At 44.0% G+C, this 13,469-nt stretch overlaps 1 protein-coding gene across 4 annotated transcripts in view; it reads left to right on the top strand.

Annotated features, from left to right (window-relative positions):
- The window catches only part of CFAP92 (cilia and flagella associated protein 92 (putative)), an 83,820-nt gene that overhangs the window by 65,703 nt on the left and 4,648 nt on the right, over nt 1–13,469 (top strand). For all 4 annotated transcript variants that reach the window (XM_045023351.1, XM_045023352.1, XM_045023349.1 and 1 more), the window contains 4 exons: nt 6,398–6,548; nt 8,420–8,622; nt 10,833–11,029; nt 12,575–12,678. In XM_045023351.1, the coding sequence (XP_044879286.1) occupies nt 6,398–6,548; nt 8,420–8,622; nt 10,833–11,029; nt 12,575–12,674 (651 nt within the window). In that variant the 3' untranslated portion in view covers nt 12,675–12,678. The remainder of the gene's footprint in view (nt 1–6,397; nt 6,549–8,419; nt 8,623–10,832; nt 11,030–12,574; nt 12,679–13,469) is intronic.

Raw genomic sequence — 13,469 nt, 5'->3', positions numbered from 1 at the left:
AGCCCAGCCTCTACTTCTGTGTAGTTAGGGTGCACGAACATCTGCATGCACAATTAAGATTCTGTCATTTGCATGCACTTTCCTACCATTTGTCTGTAGCCCTTCTGCCCCTCTGAGTTGGCAGCAACAAGGGCCGGGTTCAGTATCCAGGGGTTCCGTTTCAAAACGCAGTGCAAAACTGGCTTGAGCCCCCACCCAGTGATCTGGGACAATTACATACACCCCCCCTCCCCAGGCGCCTCTAGGAGGCAATACTTCCCCTCTCGCAAGCACGGAGTCTGAGTGTAGAAAATCCTTTTAATAAAGGAGGGAATCAATGCGGCATCATGTTGGGGAAACACCACAAACAGGATTCATAACACAAACCATGAGCAAAAGATCCACCTCCAAGTAAGTTTTGGCAGTGTCCTTTTGCCCTCAAGGTCTTAAGTCCAATCACCCCAAAGTCCAACAACCCAAAAGTCTTTGTCCCTGGTCAGTGCCGCCCCAGAGTTCAAAAGTTCATCTGCAGAGTTTTGCCCCCCTCCCCTAGCCTGGGTGGAAAGGAAGGGTGGGGCACACAGGGTGTTAAGAGGCACCTTACGTGGTCCGAGGCCGACTGCCCCGCCTCTCCATGGAGTTCTGCTGCAGCCTTCACCACGAATGGCTCCGCTCCACCAGCCGCTCCGCTCCTCTAGCTGTCCCGTGAGCCGCTCCAGCCATCCCCACAAAGTGCTCCGCTCCGCTCGCTGTTCCGAGGGCCACTCCAACCATCCCACAAATGGCTCAGCTTCACTCTGCTCACTGTTCCATGGGCCGCTCCAACCATCCCGCAAACTGCTCCACTCTGTCAGCTGCTTAGCAATATATCTTCAGGCTCCCCCACTTGTTAACACAGCACTCAGTGAGCTTAGCTCTTTTAGTGATTTGAGCTCTCAGTGATTTCAGCTTGTAGTAGGGGAGCCCCAGTGCTGGTGCACCATTGGCCCAAAGTGAATTCAGCTCAGCAGCCTCTAGCTAGACTCCTAATGGAATCAATATTAGCTCTGCTATTCAACAGTGGAGAAAGGTGGAGGTGCAATTGGTATTCCAAGCCCTCAAAAGGGTCCTATCCTATCAGGTACACATACCTATCCCTACCTTCTCTCAATTCACTGGGTTTTGGAACCCATGTCTCTTGTCTAGCGTGTGCTACTTAGTTGATGGTGAGACCCTCTGTCATAAAACAGTTTCATAGTCCTTCATTCACATAATCAGGGTAATACCCCTTTATTCCTCCTGCCTCAATAACAGAGAGATTGGGGATCCCACAGCTGTCAAAGTGACCATTTTGGGCTGCCGTGGGCTCATGCTAGGCAGGGTGGGTGTGCCTATGCAAACAAGATCAGCCACTGAAGTTCTTTTCCACACTCGCCATAGTTCACCACCAGATGTCAGGGAAGAGTTCATCCTGACTCTGCGTACATGTCTAAATAGGTTTGCACATGAAACTTGGCATCTGTGCATGCAGACGTTAGTGTAACTGCAAAGTTGCACATTTACCAGTGGAAGCTCGGGTCTGAAAATCATAGTATTCTAGCCTAGTGTAGGCAGGGCTGGTGCCATTACTCACTTGCTCTCAGTTTAATTGTACTCTGACCTATGCATCTCCCATTGCTCTGAGTTCAATTAATTTTTGATCTGTCTCTCTCACTATGAGTTTGCAAGCCTTGGTTCCTTGTTCTGCTCAAGGGTTCTAGTACCAGGGCCGACTCCAGGGTTTTTGCTGCCCCAAGCGGCGGGAAAAAAAAAAGCCGTGATCGTGATCGGTGGCAGCTCCACCGTGCCACTTTCTGATTTGGCAGCAGGTCCTTCCTTAGGAGAGGGACTGAGGGACCTGCCGCTGAATTGCCGCTGAAGAGCCCAACGTACTGCCCCTTCCCCTTGGCCGCCCCAAGCACCTGCTCGCTGAGCTGGTGCCTGGAGCCAGTCCTGTGTAGTACACTGTATAAATACAGCTTGAAGTTAGAGGGACAATGCTTTTATTCCCCCAACGTGACACCAATGTTATTAACATACTGCAGTTCCGTTGGTTGAAATGTATGAGCCTATATCTTGAGTCTTGTTTAAAACCAGATAGAGAGTGGTCCTGCATCTACTCTTTGCCTGTGAACTGCAGAAGTTCTTTTATTAGAAATACAATATATATAAAATATAGAAATGTCTGGGTGTGGCTGTGTGCGTGTACTTTTTCAAAGGGCTGGGTTTCATATCAGAATGGTGATGTATTTGTTAATCAAGTTAGATAAACCATCAGTAGTCCACAGAGTGTGCCATGCTCTCCTTTTGAAAGTGTAGCCACACAAAACTAAAACTCCTTTTAGCCAATGTGAGCAAATAGCTGCCTGCCAAGAAATTATTTTGGAGAAAAATTATTAGCTGTTAAAGCTGCTAAATGTAAAATGTCCCAGGTGTTCCCTTTCCCATAGAGCTCTGTGTGGCTTCCTTTTGTCTCTCGTTTGTGTTTCCATCCATTACTGTAACTTGTATGACCGTACTGCTTAGGAGACCTAGACATGGACGAGGACCCTGTTCTGTTCTTCCTTTTTAATTTTCGCTGCCTCTGTGTCTTTCAGCTTCTGTATATTTTCTTTCTCTGCCATTTTGCTTTTTTCTACATTTATCTTTTGCCTGTTTCCCTTCCCTGCCATTTATTTCTCTCCCCCTCCTTTCTCCCCCTCTATGCCTGTTCGTTCCTATTCCTCTGATCTCGCCCCCGGTTCCATATTCTTTGCTGCTCTTTATGGTTTCCCTTTCCCTTTCCTTAGCATTTTACTGGACTGTCAGCTAGACCAGTTCACTCATCCCTGGCTTGAACAGTCTTACCCAGCCTGCAGCACTGTATATATGAAAAGTGAGCATGCAGTCAAATAAAACGCATGCGCATTATTTGGGTTTGGTGGGATGGGACGAAAGGGAATAGAAGGGGATTTCATGTAGGGTCATTGGATCCTAACAAATTAACTGAACACACCTAAGTGTGGAACAAAGTTAATGCCCATTTTAAGTTTCCATCTGCATTACAATGCTTCTGAAATAAAACAGGTAATACGAGCACCATGTGTTCTGCTGATCAGCACTGTTGGAGCATGTGCCTGCTCATGGAGGCGCAAAGAAGCGCCACTTATTAGGAGCAACAGCAGCCATCCAATACAATGCAGCTGTCAGCACCTCTTACTGAAGAGCTTAAATAACCAGCAAGGCAGCTGACCAGCATGGGACAAAAACTGCCACGCTGAAAGAAAGTGGATTGCAGGCTCCTAATGCAGAAGCAGCAGCTGATGGGCCCAAGAACCAGTGAACCAAAAGGAAGGGGAGAAGAGCACAATGCTCGATGTGGGAGCAAGAGTCATCTGGGACATTGTATTGCCCTTACTGCTGAGATGAAGAGGTGAAGGCAGCTGACCAGCCCAGCATAAGTGACGCTAACTCCAGCATGACAGCGCCAACAGAAAGAAAAGGGGAAGCTGGTTCGCCATACTCAAACAGCAGCCGCTTAGGGCACAACATTTAGCTCAGCATTGAGTCACGATGGTGGATAGTGGCTTGCTGAATTTATTATTCATGTCTCCTGAAAAGTAGAGTGAAGATGTAAAGCCAGTAGAATCCTCGCTGAGAGAGCCTGATTTTTGGTATGGTGCTACCTCCACCACTTATTGTGGAGACATCCCTTTTTGTTTTTTTTCTTCTCAAAAGCGGAATTTAACCAGGGCATCTTGGAATGTCATCTTCAGGGAAGCTAAACCAGCTGGCTTCCTAAAAGATTTAATTCTGGTTCTTGCGCTCACTCAAGTGTCATCTTGTTCCAGAGCACAGGTTAAAACTGTATGGATAGGAATTTTCTCAACTTGCAGCTTAGAAAAGAGCTGTCCCTCTTGGAGGAATACAACTCCCATTTCAGCCAGAGGAATTTAAAAAAAAGACAGTATCTGGATTTATTTACAAAAATTGGACTCAGTCTTGGATCTGAATGAGCCATCCCTGAGGATGTTACAGTTTCAAGAGAGCTAGGATAATGAATACTCCCCCCAGACATTCTTCCTCTCACCTGCTTCCTCAGCATGGCTGAGCTCAAGGCAAGATTTTGAATAGTGCTCTGCACTTACAATTGGAGGCAGATTTTCAAAAAAAGCTCAGCTCTCATTAAGCTGTTAACCTAAATGAAGTGGCCAGGTTTTCAAAGTGCTCAGCACCCAACAGCTTCCTCTGGGACCTGTCCTTTTTCCACCAGCATCTGGTGTAAATTAGATGTCTACATTTTCTGGATCAACTGAGTGCTGTGGTGAGTATTACCCAGCAAGCCATGTACTCCAGCACCACAGCAGCCTCTTACTGCTTGTCCTTGAGCTGTCTCTAGGACTCTTCTTTACTCTTCTCTAGATCTGAGGAATGATTTGAAATGCTGCTTAATGATGCCTGACATACCGTCAAGCCCGATACAACATAGCTTTGCTTCAATCAGACAACAGTACAGTTTTGTGGGGATTTCATTGGTAAATAATCTCCCCTGTACCCTATGTAATTATCAGTCCTTGTATGTTCTCATTGGTCAGTGCTTTGTTTTGCTACAGTATTGCTCTGTCCATATAATACTTTCCCCCTTCAAAGTGTTACACAGATGTTACTAACGTTAATCAAGAATGCACAGTGTCACTGCACTTCAACTGGAGGTGACAAGAGAGCTGATCCACCTTTAAACACTTTGGTCTTGATACTAAAAATACTGCCATTCATAGTAAGCTCAAATTTCCTGCAAAATTGTTTTCCCCAGAAATCAGCTTTTTTTAATCAAAGGAAAAAGAAATCCAGTCTCTCTCTCCCACTCCCATCCACTTACAACTTGGTGTAGAGCTGCACGCATCAAGCTAACGGCCAGCAAATTGATTTTTCTCCACATATAGTGGGGGAGGTGGAATAGTTGCTGCTACACTTAGCCTTTTTGTGCCATGTTTCAGCCCAAAACAACAGAATTTTGTCATTGACATGCTGACGATGTGAAATACCTCCAGGCTTTTAGAAAATCCGCTCATCTGTCAAACATCAGAGAAATGTCACTTCAGAACCAAGGTGATCTGAGTCTACTGCACTCTGCTTGAGGGGAGGAAACCAACCCATCCTTGAGCCTTCCCCTCATGAACATTTCACCTGTGAAAATGCCAGCTTCTGGGTCATGTCGCTCTGTTCAGCAATGCAATTCCAGTCGTCTTGCCACATCATTAGCAAGTGCTATGACATGCCTTATTCAGGATCCACTGCCTCTTTAGCAATTAAAATTGCTTTCCTAGCTAAAGTAAAGCCCGCTTCCTTTCCCTGCCTGAAGCTGTCCTTGGGAGGTAATGTGGTAGATTAGGGCAGGGGGTGGGGAGTTCTTTTACCATGTCAAAGTTCAGCTTCTAGAAAAGAAATGGAACACTTTTCCCTCTAAACATCCCGGTGACCAGCCAGTCAAGCAGGAAAGGATTCTGAATGCCATTGTAGCATATGTTGCTGCAAAACAGAAAAGTGATGCAGAGAGTTCCCTGCCCATGTTAAGAGGCCAGCAAGTGCAAGAGGTCTTCCCTCTAGCAAGTCCAAAGCAAAGGTGTAGCACTTTTCAGTCAGGGAGAGGAAGAGAAAGCCCTTTCCCCAGCTTGGTTTCCCTCTCTGCTCCAGCCCTCTGACTAGAACTCCATCTTGACTGTTGCCACCTGCCACACTCCACCCCCATCTTCTAAAAGCATGTCATATTGAAGAGTGCCCCGGAGCTGCTATTTCACTCTGCACTCCCAGCCTAACCCGTCTACTTTTCAGCTGTGGTCCTTCCTGTGGTGAGAGGGGAGAGATGAACCTGCCAATTTTTGGACTCGGGTCTATGCATTCCTAGTCCCATTTTCACACGAGCTTGAGGCAGATACATAGAGTGATTTGCTGTAAGTCACGGACGGAGTTCCTGTCAGATCATGGTGGCCCTCTGCTCAGACTGCTAGAGCCCACCCCTCTGCTAGATTATCACATCTGAATAAAGTGATGGGCTCATTTAACATTACAGGGGATGAGATGACACAAATTTGTAATTAGCCTCTTCCTTGCGAGCTATGTGGAAAATGTTACTCTGTGCGGGGGGTGGGTGTTAGGGAACTGCTACTGGCACTGTCTTCCATTACACACTAGAATTCAGTAACTCGCCTATAAAAATACATTTTTCCTCCATGAATCAAAAATTGTAACTTGAAAGGCCACCCAGGGAGAGACAATAGAGTCTCCTTTGGTACTTTTCAAATGATTACCCTAGTAATGTGACCTAATCCTTGTTCTGCCTGGAAAGATCTCCTAAGTACTTTTATGACTGCTTGCTGTGGCCAGCAATATGACTGCATAAAGAGATGTAACTTTCATTTAGAAATGGCAGGAGAACAGTCTGTTTGCTAACATTTTGGAGCCAGTGCTGAGTCGTGACAGATGGAGTTGGGACCAGCGTCATATAGATTTTGATCTTTACAAGAAGCCACCTGTTTACCTCCCAGCATCAGCGCCTGCTACTCATTGGGCAGGTAACTGGTCCATTTTCAATATCTAACCACCTCATTTTTTTTTCCAACTTGAGTTCTAACATACACTTAGGATTGTTTTCAGTTGCGCTGGTCCTGAAATTATGCATCTATCTGTAAAAGTGCATGTGTTACTAACGTCCAGCGTGGTGTAGACGGACTAATAAGTTGGAATTCTGCAGTAAAATTGTGGGGCAACTCCTGCAAAGGGCTTCAGGCATAATGAGACCAGTCTGGTTCTGCTGCCAAGGCATGGGGGGGAGGGGGTGAGGGTGCTGAGATCCTGCCCAGGGTACTGCAATCACTGGGCCCATGAGCTGCAGTGGCTCTTTGCCTGCAGCACACAAGGCATTTGAGGGATGGGATGCGAGAGAAACAGGCAGGGCTTGTGCATTCACAGTTGTGCAGGTCCACTAGCCCTGTGCTGCAGCAGCAGCAGCAGAGGACTGTGTCTGTGACCGGTCCATAGCCAGAGGAGGGCGGATTATTTTTGTTGCAGCTCCCCAATTGAGTGCTTGGTTACCTGGCTAAGCAGCTGGCCTAGCATAGCTAGTGCATTGGTGTTAAGTGCATCTGGGCATTGGGTTGTGGCTTGACCACTGCTGCTTGTTCCTGCTGCAGGTGACAGGGCCTGTGATTTAAGTCTAGGCATTAAAAAAACCTGCCCAGCTGATGATTTTGGGCTACCACACCTTGTTCTGGGATACAGCGCTGAAGAGGTCTGGTAGGGAGTTAACGGCTATTAATGCAGGTCTCTTGGAGTTCTGTAGCTAACCTGTTAAAAGTGCAGTGAGCCATTCCAAGTGTATACCTTGCAAACATGTAGTGAGGCATCGTTAGTCCAAGGTTTTGCTTTAGGCTAATAAGTATCAGAGCGTAACTGCTGCACAACTTTCATATTGTGGAACACAGTTCTTGTCCCCCCTCCCTCCATGCCCAGCAGTTTTTAGCCTTAGTCCCTGAACTTGAGGGGGCTGCCTTTGGACAAAGATGATACAGTAGAGCAGTGGGGCTCTTTCAAGGCTTATTCCTCTATAAAATGGCTCTATTGAGTGGCTGACCTTTTTATTTTTAGTGAATGGTGACAACTGTTTTTGTTACTGGGGCAAAGGTCGGTCAGGCAGGCAGCCCCCCCCCCCCAAGACCAAAACAAATGCCAGACAGAGAAGCTGGAGGAGGTGCCCATAGCGATACAGTTAAAGCTTTTGTCTCCAACACCAGGCTACATGCCTCACTCCATACACTGCTTCTGCCACTAGCTAACTGGAAACAGAGAATTGGAGGCTTAAATTTGTAACTTCTTGGCCAAATTCAATACGTGGCATTATATTCTCCCCCAGGTGTATCATGAATGACACAGACACAAATACACACTGAGCAGAAAGTTTTCTTAACGTTTGGTTCTGATAAACTGTTTTGAAACATGGAATTACACTTGGATGTTTGTTTCTGTACTTTCCACGTACACCATGGAAACAATTAAGATTGATTAGAACATGCAGAGGTGCCAATGAGACTGACTGTGCTTGTCATGGTCAGTTCTAGTGCTGTTTTTGCCAGTGCACTACATGTATGATTAGCAATATGCCTGTTATTGAAGTCCTGGGCCTATAGAGTGCTTCTCATTGTGTGATAGGTTCAGAATATGAACACTAACAAGTAGGACCAAACTCATTTTCATATCTTCTGCATGAATTTGCATCCAGATCTTTGTTGGTGTGTGTTAGCCATTACTCTGCTGCCCCTTATGGTTTGGTATAGATGAAACCTTGTGAGGAAGGTTGTTTAGCTGTACTTGCATGCCTTTCTCTCGACTAGCAGGCCAGCCTTGCTTAAACACGTGTTTGCTGTCATTATTTTATTTTTCTTTTCAGTGGACACTTGGCTGCATGAAGACTCTGGTCAGCTTCAGAAAACTATATTTGATGACACCAAGCTGAAAGTTTACAGGTGCTCCACAGCAGCCGAGCTAACCACACGTGGCCCAAAAGCCAGTGCCCAGCTAGACAAACTACAGGAACTTCTGAAAGATGAACCACAGAAATTCTCACTTAAGAGACCAGCCATGATCCTGCAGGTAATGTGCATTTCTCTGGGATCCTAAGGGTTGGGGTTCCCCTGGGAACAGCACCTGTGAGTGCCATGCTGATAGAAGGTCTGCAGCATTTTAAAATAAATTTCCATATTTAGCTGATCAAGATCTTTTGTTGACATAGATTATAATTTAAATAGTCATTGCTAGCTTTGAGACATATGGCCCTGCTTAGCTCAGCCTTACCCAACTCTCAGAATAATTTACCAGACAGGAAAATGTTGTTAAACTTTAATTACCCTGGGGGAGAAGGTGAATATGATTTTGGCCAGCTAGCTTAACAGCATTAAGATAAATTGTAATATTCTACGCAGGGACCAAACCACTTCTAAACATCAACTCTCCCTCCATATACTCTCCTAAAAACCATTATGCAGGATGGGCTTTCTTAGCATTGTAGTGCAAGCTGACACTGAAGAAACCACACAGGCACTCCCAGCCCTGTAAGATTCAGGGATTTGCATTAGTTGATATGGACAGCCTGCACCAAATTAGTCTCTTGTTGGATGAATCAGACAGACATTTAGTGACTGCATATAAATGACTGACCCAAACAATGAGTAAACTTTAAAACTCAAAGTGGAGCTTCCTTTCGGTTACAAATACTTTGCAGAGAAAAAAAAACAAAAACACAGGAACCTTCAAGATCGTTTATTACAAAGCAAAGTTAAAATAAACATCCGCAATATCCCCACCATCCTTTTTTGATGTCGGATTGTTTTGTTGCGTGACCTTTGTTTTGGATGAATGCACAGCAGCATGCCCTCAGAGCCTTTTTCTTTCCCCAGTTCACACCCTCAACTTCAACCCGAAGTCTAAGTGTGCTGTAAAATGCTCGTCTTTCCCTTTCCAAAGAAAATACAGTAATAATGATAAAAAGTCACTTTTCTGCCTGTTTTCATGTAGCCTTTTTTAATGGAAGAGCTTGAACTTAGTTTCTCTAGCTGCATATTTTCCCCTTACAGCTCCCCTGCCACGTCCCTAACTCAACTTGGTTTCCACCACTTTCTATTCTGGACCTTCCTCTTTCTGATTCTGTTGCCTTAGGCTGTGTCTTAGCCAGGCTAGGTGTGTATTTTTAAAAAGTTTACATTGCAGCAGCCATGAGGCCATCTGCTAAGTGCGTGCCCAGGCCTCTTCCCTTCTCTGCAAGCACTGTCATCATTCTCATTGTCTTGCTGGGTAGGATTCCTGCCTCCTTGAAGTGTTTTTGCATCATCTTTTGAGGTCTGGGTGCTGCCGCTAGAATACTAGAGCTCAGGTGCTCACTGCCTCATCATGAACCCATTATAGTCACTGACACAGAGGAGGTAACTGATACAATATGCACTCTAATTTTCAGGCATTCCTTCCATTCTCTAAAGTGTATTAGCTTTACTGAGCTACTTTACAGATTCTCTGTGTGATTGTTAATGGGGCATGCATTTTTTCTGCCCACGCAACAAAAGGTTACATGGGTTTAGAGAGCAAAGAGTAGTGACAAAAACCTTGTAAGAAAGATGGTTGTGCGTTTGGTCTTGAATCCTGATGATGCATGAGACTTTGCTGCAGTAAAATGAAAATACAACTGAGACTTGTGTCACCCAAATGCTCAGTAACTGCGCTTTCCCGCTCTTGCAGCCAGCTTGTTCATAAAACAAAATACTTTAGGCCCGGGCTTGTGAGCCACAAGGCCAGACTCCTTCCTTCTGCTACCTTTTAAAAAAAAAAAAAAAAAAACTCTTGAACCTGGGCAATTATAGCACTGTTAGCCAGAAACCAGCACATAAAGGTTCCTAACACACAAAGGTCTCTTTGCACAGAGCATGCTCATCTTATCAGTATGGAATGACTAACAAACAGCTTTTTCCCCATACACGTTAGTAGTTGCTGACAGCTTATTTCAAACTGTTTGTGTGCCTCGGCTCTTATATACTTTGGAAACAGATGTTTCCTTTACTTTTACTGAAGTCATCCTTAGCATGAAAAACCTGCTTTTCTGGACTCAAATGTTAGCCCCAGGATTTTGCCTTGTTGAGCAAAAAAAAAAGTATAACTTATTTACTTTTTTTTAACAGAGCGATCAGGATTTACTTTACTAGCATATGCTCATGTTGTTAAACAAACGTTTGTTTATAGCATCGGTAATCAATAAGCAAAAGTAGTACTGCCTAGGCTGAAACCTGTTTCTGCTTAATTTTATTGTACTGTCCTAGCCTATCCCAGCACTGTCAGTGTTGCAGCATATACCTGCCTGTGGCAGTTACCCAGACCTGACCAGAAAGAGGAGCACCACCAATGGATTTGTTCCAGGTCTTGAAGACCAGCACAGCTTGAAGTGGAATGGGAATATAGTCCCCTGCCATGACATGGAACATAAGAAGTTTGAAAAGCTGAAAGGAGCCGACTTCAAGTAAGTTTGTAGCAGCAGCTGACTTGCAGCTTAGTCAGGATGCACAGAATGGCAAGGAAGCGGTACAATATATAGGTACTTGGAGGTACAGCACAGTAATTTTTACAGTGCACAAGATCCCAAATTCATTTAGGAAGGAAATGAGGAAAAATGCAAGAAGTAACTTGGGTAAATAGATTGTAATTACCCCAAAGTTGGGAAGGATAGTAGGGTAATGATCCATCTCCTGCATAAGCTTTTTAAATGACCCAAAGTGGTCAAGATTGTTCTCATGCTAAAAACAGCATCACTGAGAAGAGCGTATTGGTCTGTCACTATAGTGGGGGGCTTCATTTCAGTTCTAACTCTGAAGGAAATTTGTGCCTCCTCCAAACTTCCTTGAGCACAGCAGTTTTCCTTGGAATTCTTCCATTCAAGATATCTATACCATGCCCAATGCTCTCACGATCATGCACTCGCTTGTATAGGTGTGGATATGTAATGCCTGTCGGTATACAAGTATCTCTGTACTTGTATACGGACAGGTATTACATATCCACACGTACACAAATGAATGCATATATTTGTCCACCGAAAGATGAGGATGTGTTTTATGGATATGGCCACTGGCAGAAACATATCAGTTCCATTAAACAGTATGTGTCTTAAATTGCTCCGTTTTCCAAATCAAGAGTGCTATAAATATTCCAAGATGTAATGTTAAGGATTCTTGGCTAAATACTGTTTGATTCACTTGGTGCAGCGGATGGAGAAACTTCACTGATTGCAAGAGGGTTATTTGAGATTAGAAGAGGTAACAAATTCAGCTCAGCTGGATTGCATACTATAAGAGTGTTTTTCCAGTCTGTTTAAAATTAACTAGAAAGTCAGTTGACTCATTTGAATATAATTCTACATCCATGAATCTAAGACAATTGATCAGTTACTGATGACTATTCAGCCCTTTAAGAATACTCCATGTCAAGGAGTGCTGCACCTGTGTAACTTTGAGATGGTTCTTTTTTACAAGCAATTTATAAATCAGCACCGGTGGGGCACAATGCTGCCATAATTCTGCAATGCTAGTTTTCTGCATACTACTCACAATGTGTCAAAAGTGAGGAATCCATAGCAATTGAAAAGGTGTTTGTTTGGTACTGAGTAAGCAAAGGGAAGGAGGACATACTAACAGATGTTAAAACAGCTTTTCTGCTATTACAGGATCCTACCATGAGTACAATCATCTGACTGGAAAATTAATGGCATTTATTATGCTTTCAGTTGGCAGAAACGTAGGTCCAACCAAGTATTCATTAGCTCCTAACAAACTTGTTCTCGAGGGACCCAAAAAACCTTTGGAGGGGAAAGACTTCACTGTGTAGTGTGCTTAAGGGCTTAAAATTAGTGGTTTTATTAACCGATTTACTGTATTGTACAAGTGCCTACAGCATATAATAAGCATAGTAATATGCACATTTACAGAAAATTAAATCCTTTATCTGCTATGTCCAGTGTTTGTTTGCAAAGACAAATATATAATTAACATGTTTGTTTTTTCCATTCCAGTTTACTGTGTTATGAACATTCCTTTCTTTACAAGAGGAAAAGACCAGAGAAGAAAGGGGAGGATACAACCCTTCTGCTACAGCAAGACTCCACTCAATAGTCAGGTAATTTGGGGATGGACTGTAGGCCTGCCTAAAGTAGAGCTATAAATTCTAGCTTCAGGAGAGCTACAAGCCTTTGCTACACCGAGGGGCTAGCTATCCTATGTACGTAGCCCGAATTTATATCTCCAGCACAAAATGTAGACAGAGCCTGTATAATGGTTTCAGTGCATATCAGCCTTTCAGATATTAATGCCCTCCTGGAGTGTGATTAAATCAATCTTCCTTAGGGGGGGGGGGGTCAAGGAAAAAGGAGGTGTTGACCCTTATAGAACCTTCCCCTACACAGAAATGCTGCAGAAAATTACCTCTCCCTAGATTCCCAAGCCATTTCCCTTTATCCATAGCTAAAATGATCACGGGCAGAGAGGAAGCTAAATTAGAATTCTCTGAAATCCATAGGGCAAGGGTTGCCTGTTTCTTTCTCTGCTCTAAGTTTTAAGTACAAGGCCCTAAATCACCAATACAAATCACTTTACTTAATACCATTTGTTTATACAAATGGTATTAAGCATTCTCCTGAAACCTACATCAGTACTTTGACTGATGGGCATCCATATGTTCCCAGCAGGAACAGACAGCACAAGCCCATAGTTCTCACATTTGAGAGTTTATTATTATACACCCATCATTTGAACGAACTTTTTGCTAATGGTGAAATGTTTGCTCACCCACTTAAATATTGTGTGTTACTTGCTTTACTATTTTTTAAAAACATGCCAACTACAAGTTTGAAAAGTTCATTAAGTGTTACACAACTCTAATTTGTATGACAGATAGGGGCTGGAAAGTGA

Source organism: Mauremys mutica, chromosome 7 (genome assembly GCF_020497125.1).
Source record: "Mauremys mutica isolate MM-2020 ecotype Southern chromosome 7, ASM2049712v1, whole genome shotgun sequence".
NCBI classification, from domain to species: domain Eukaryota; kingdom Metazoa; phylum Chordata; order Testudines; family Geoemydidae; genus Mauremys; species Mauremys mutica.
This window is presented reverse-complemented; position numbering and strand designations above follow the sequence as displayed.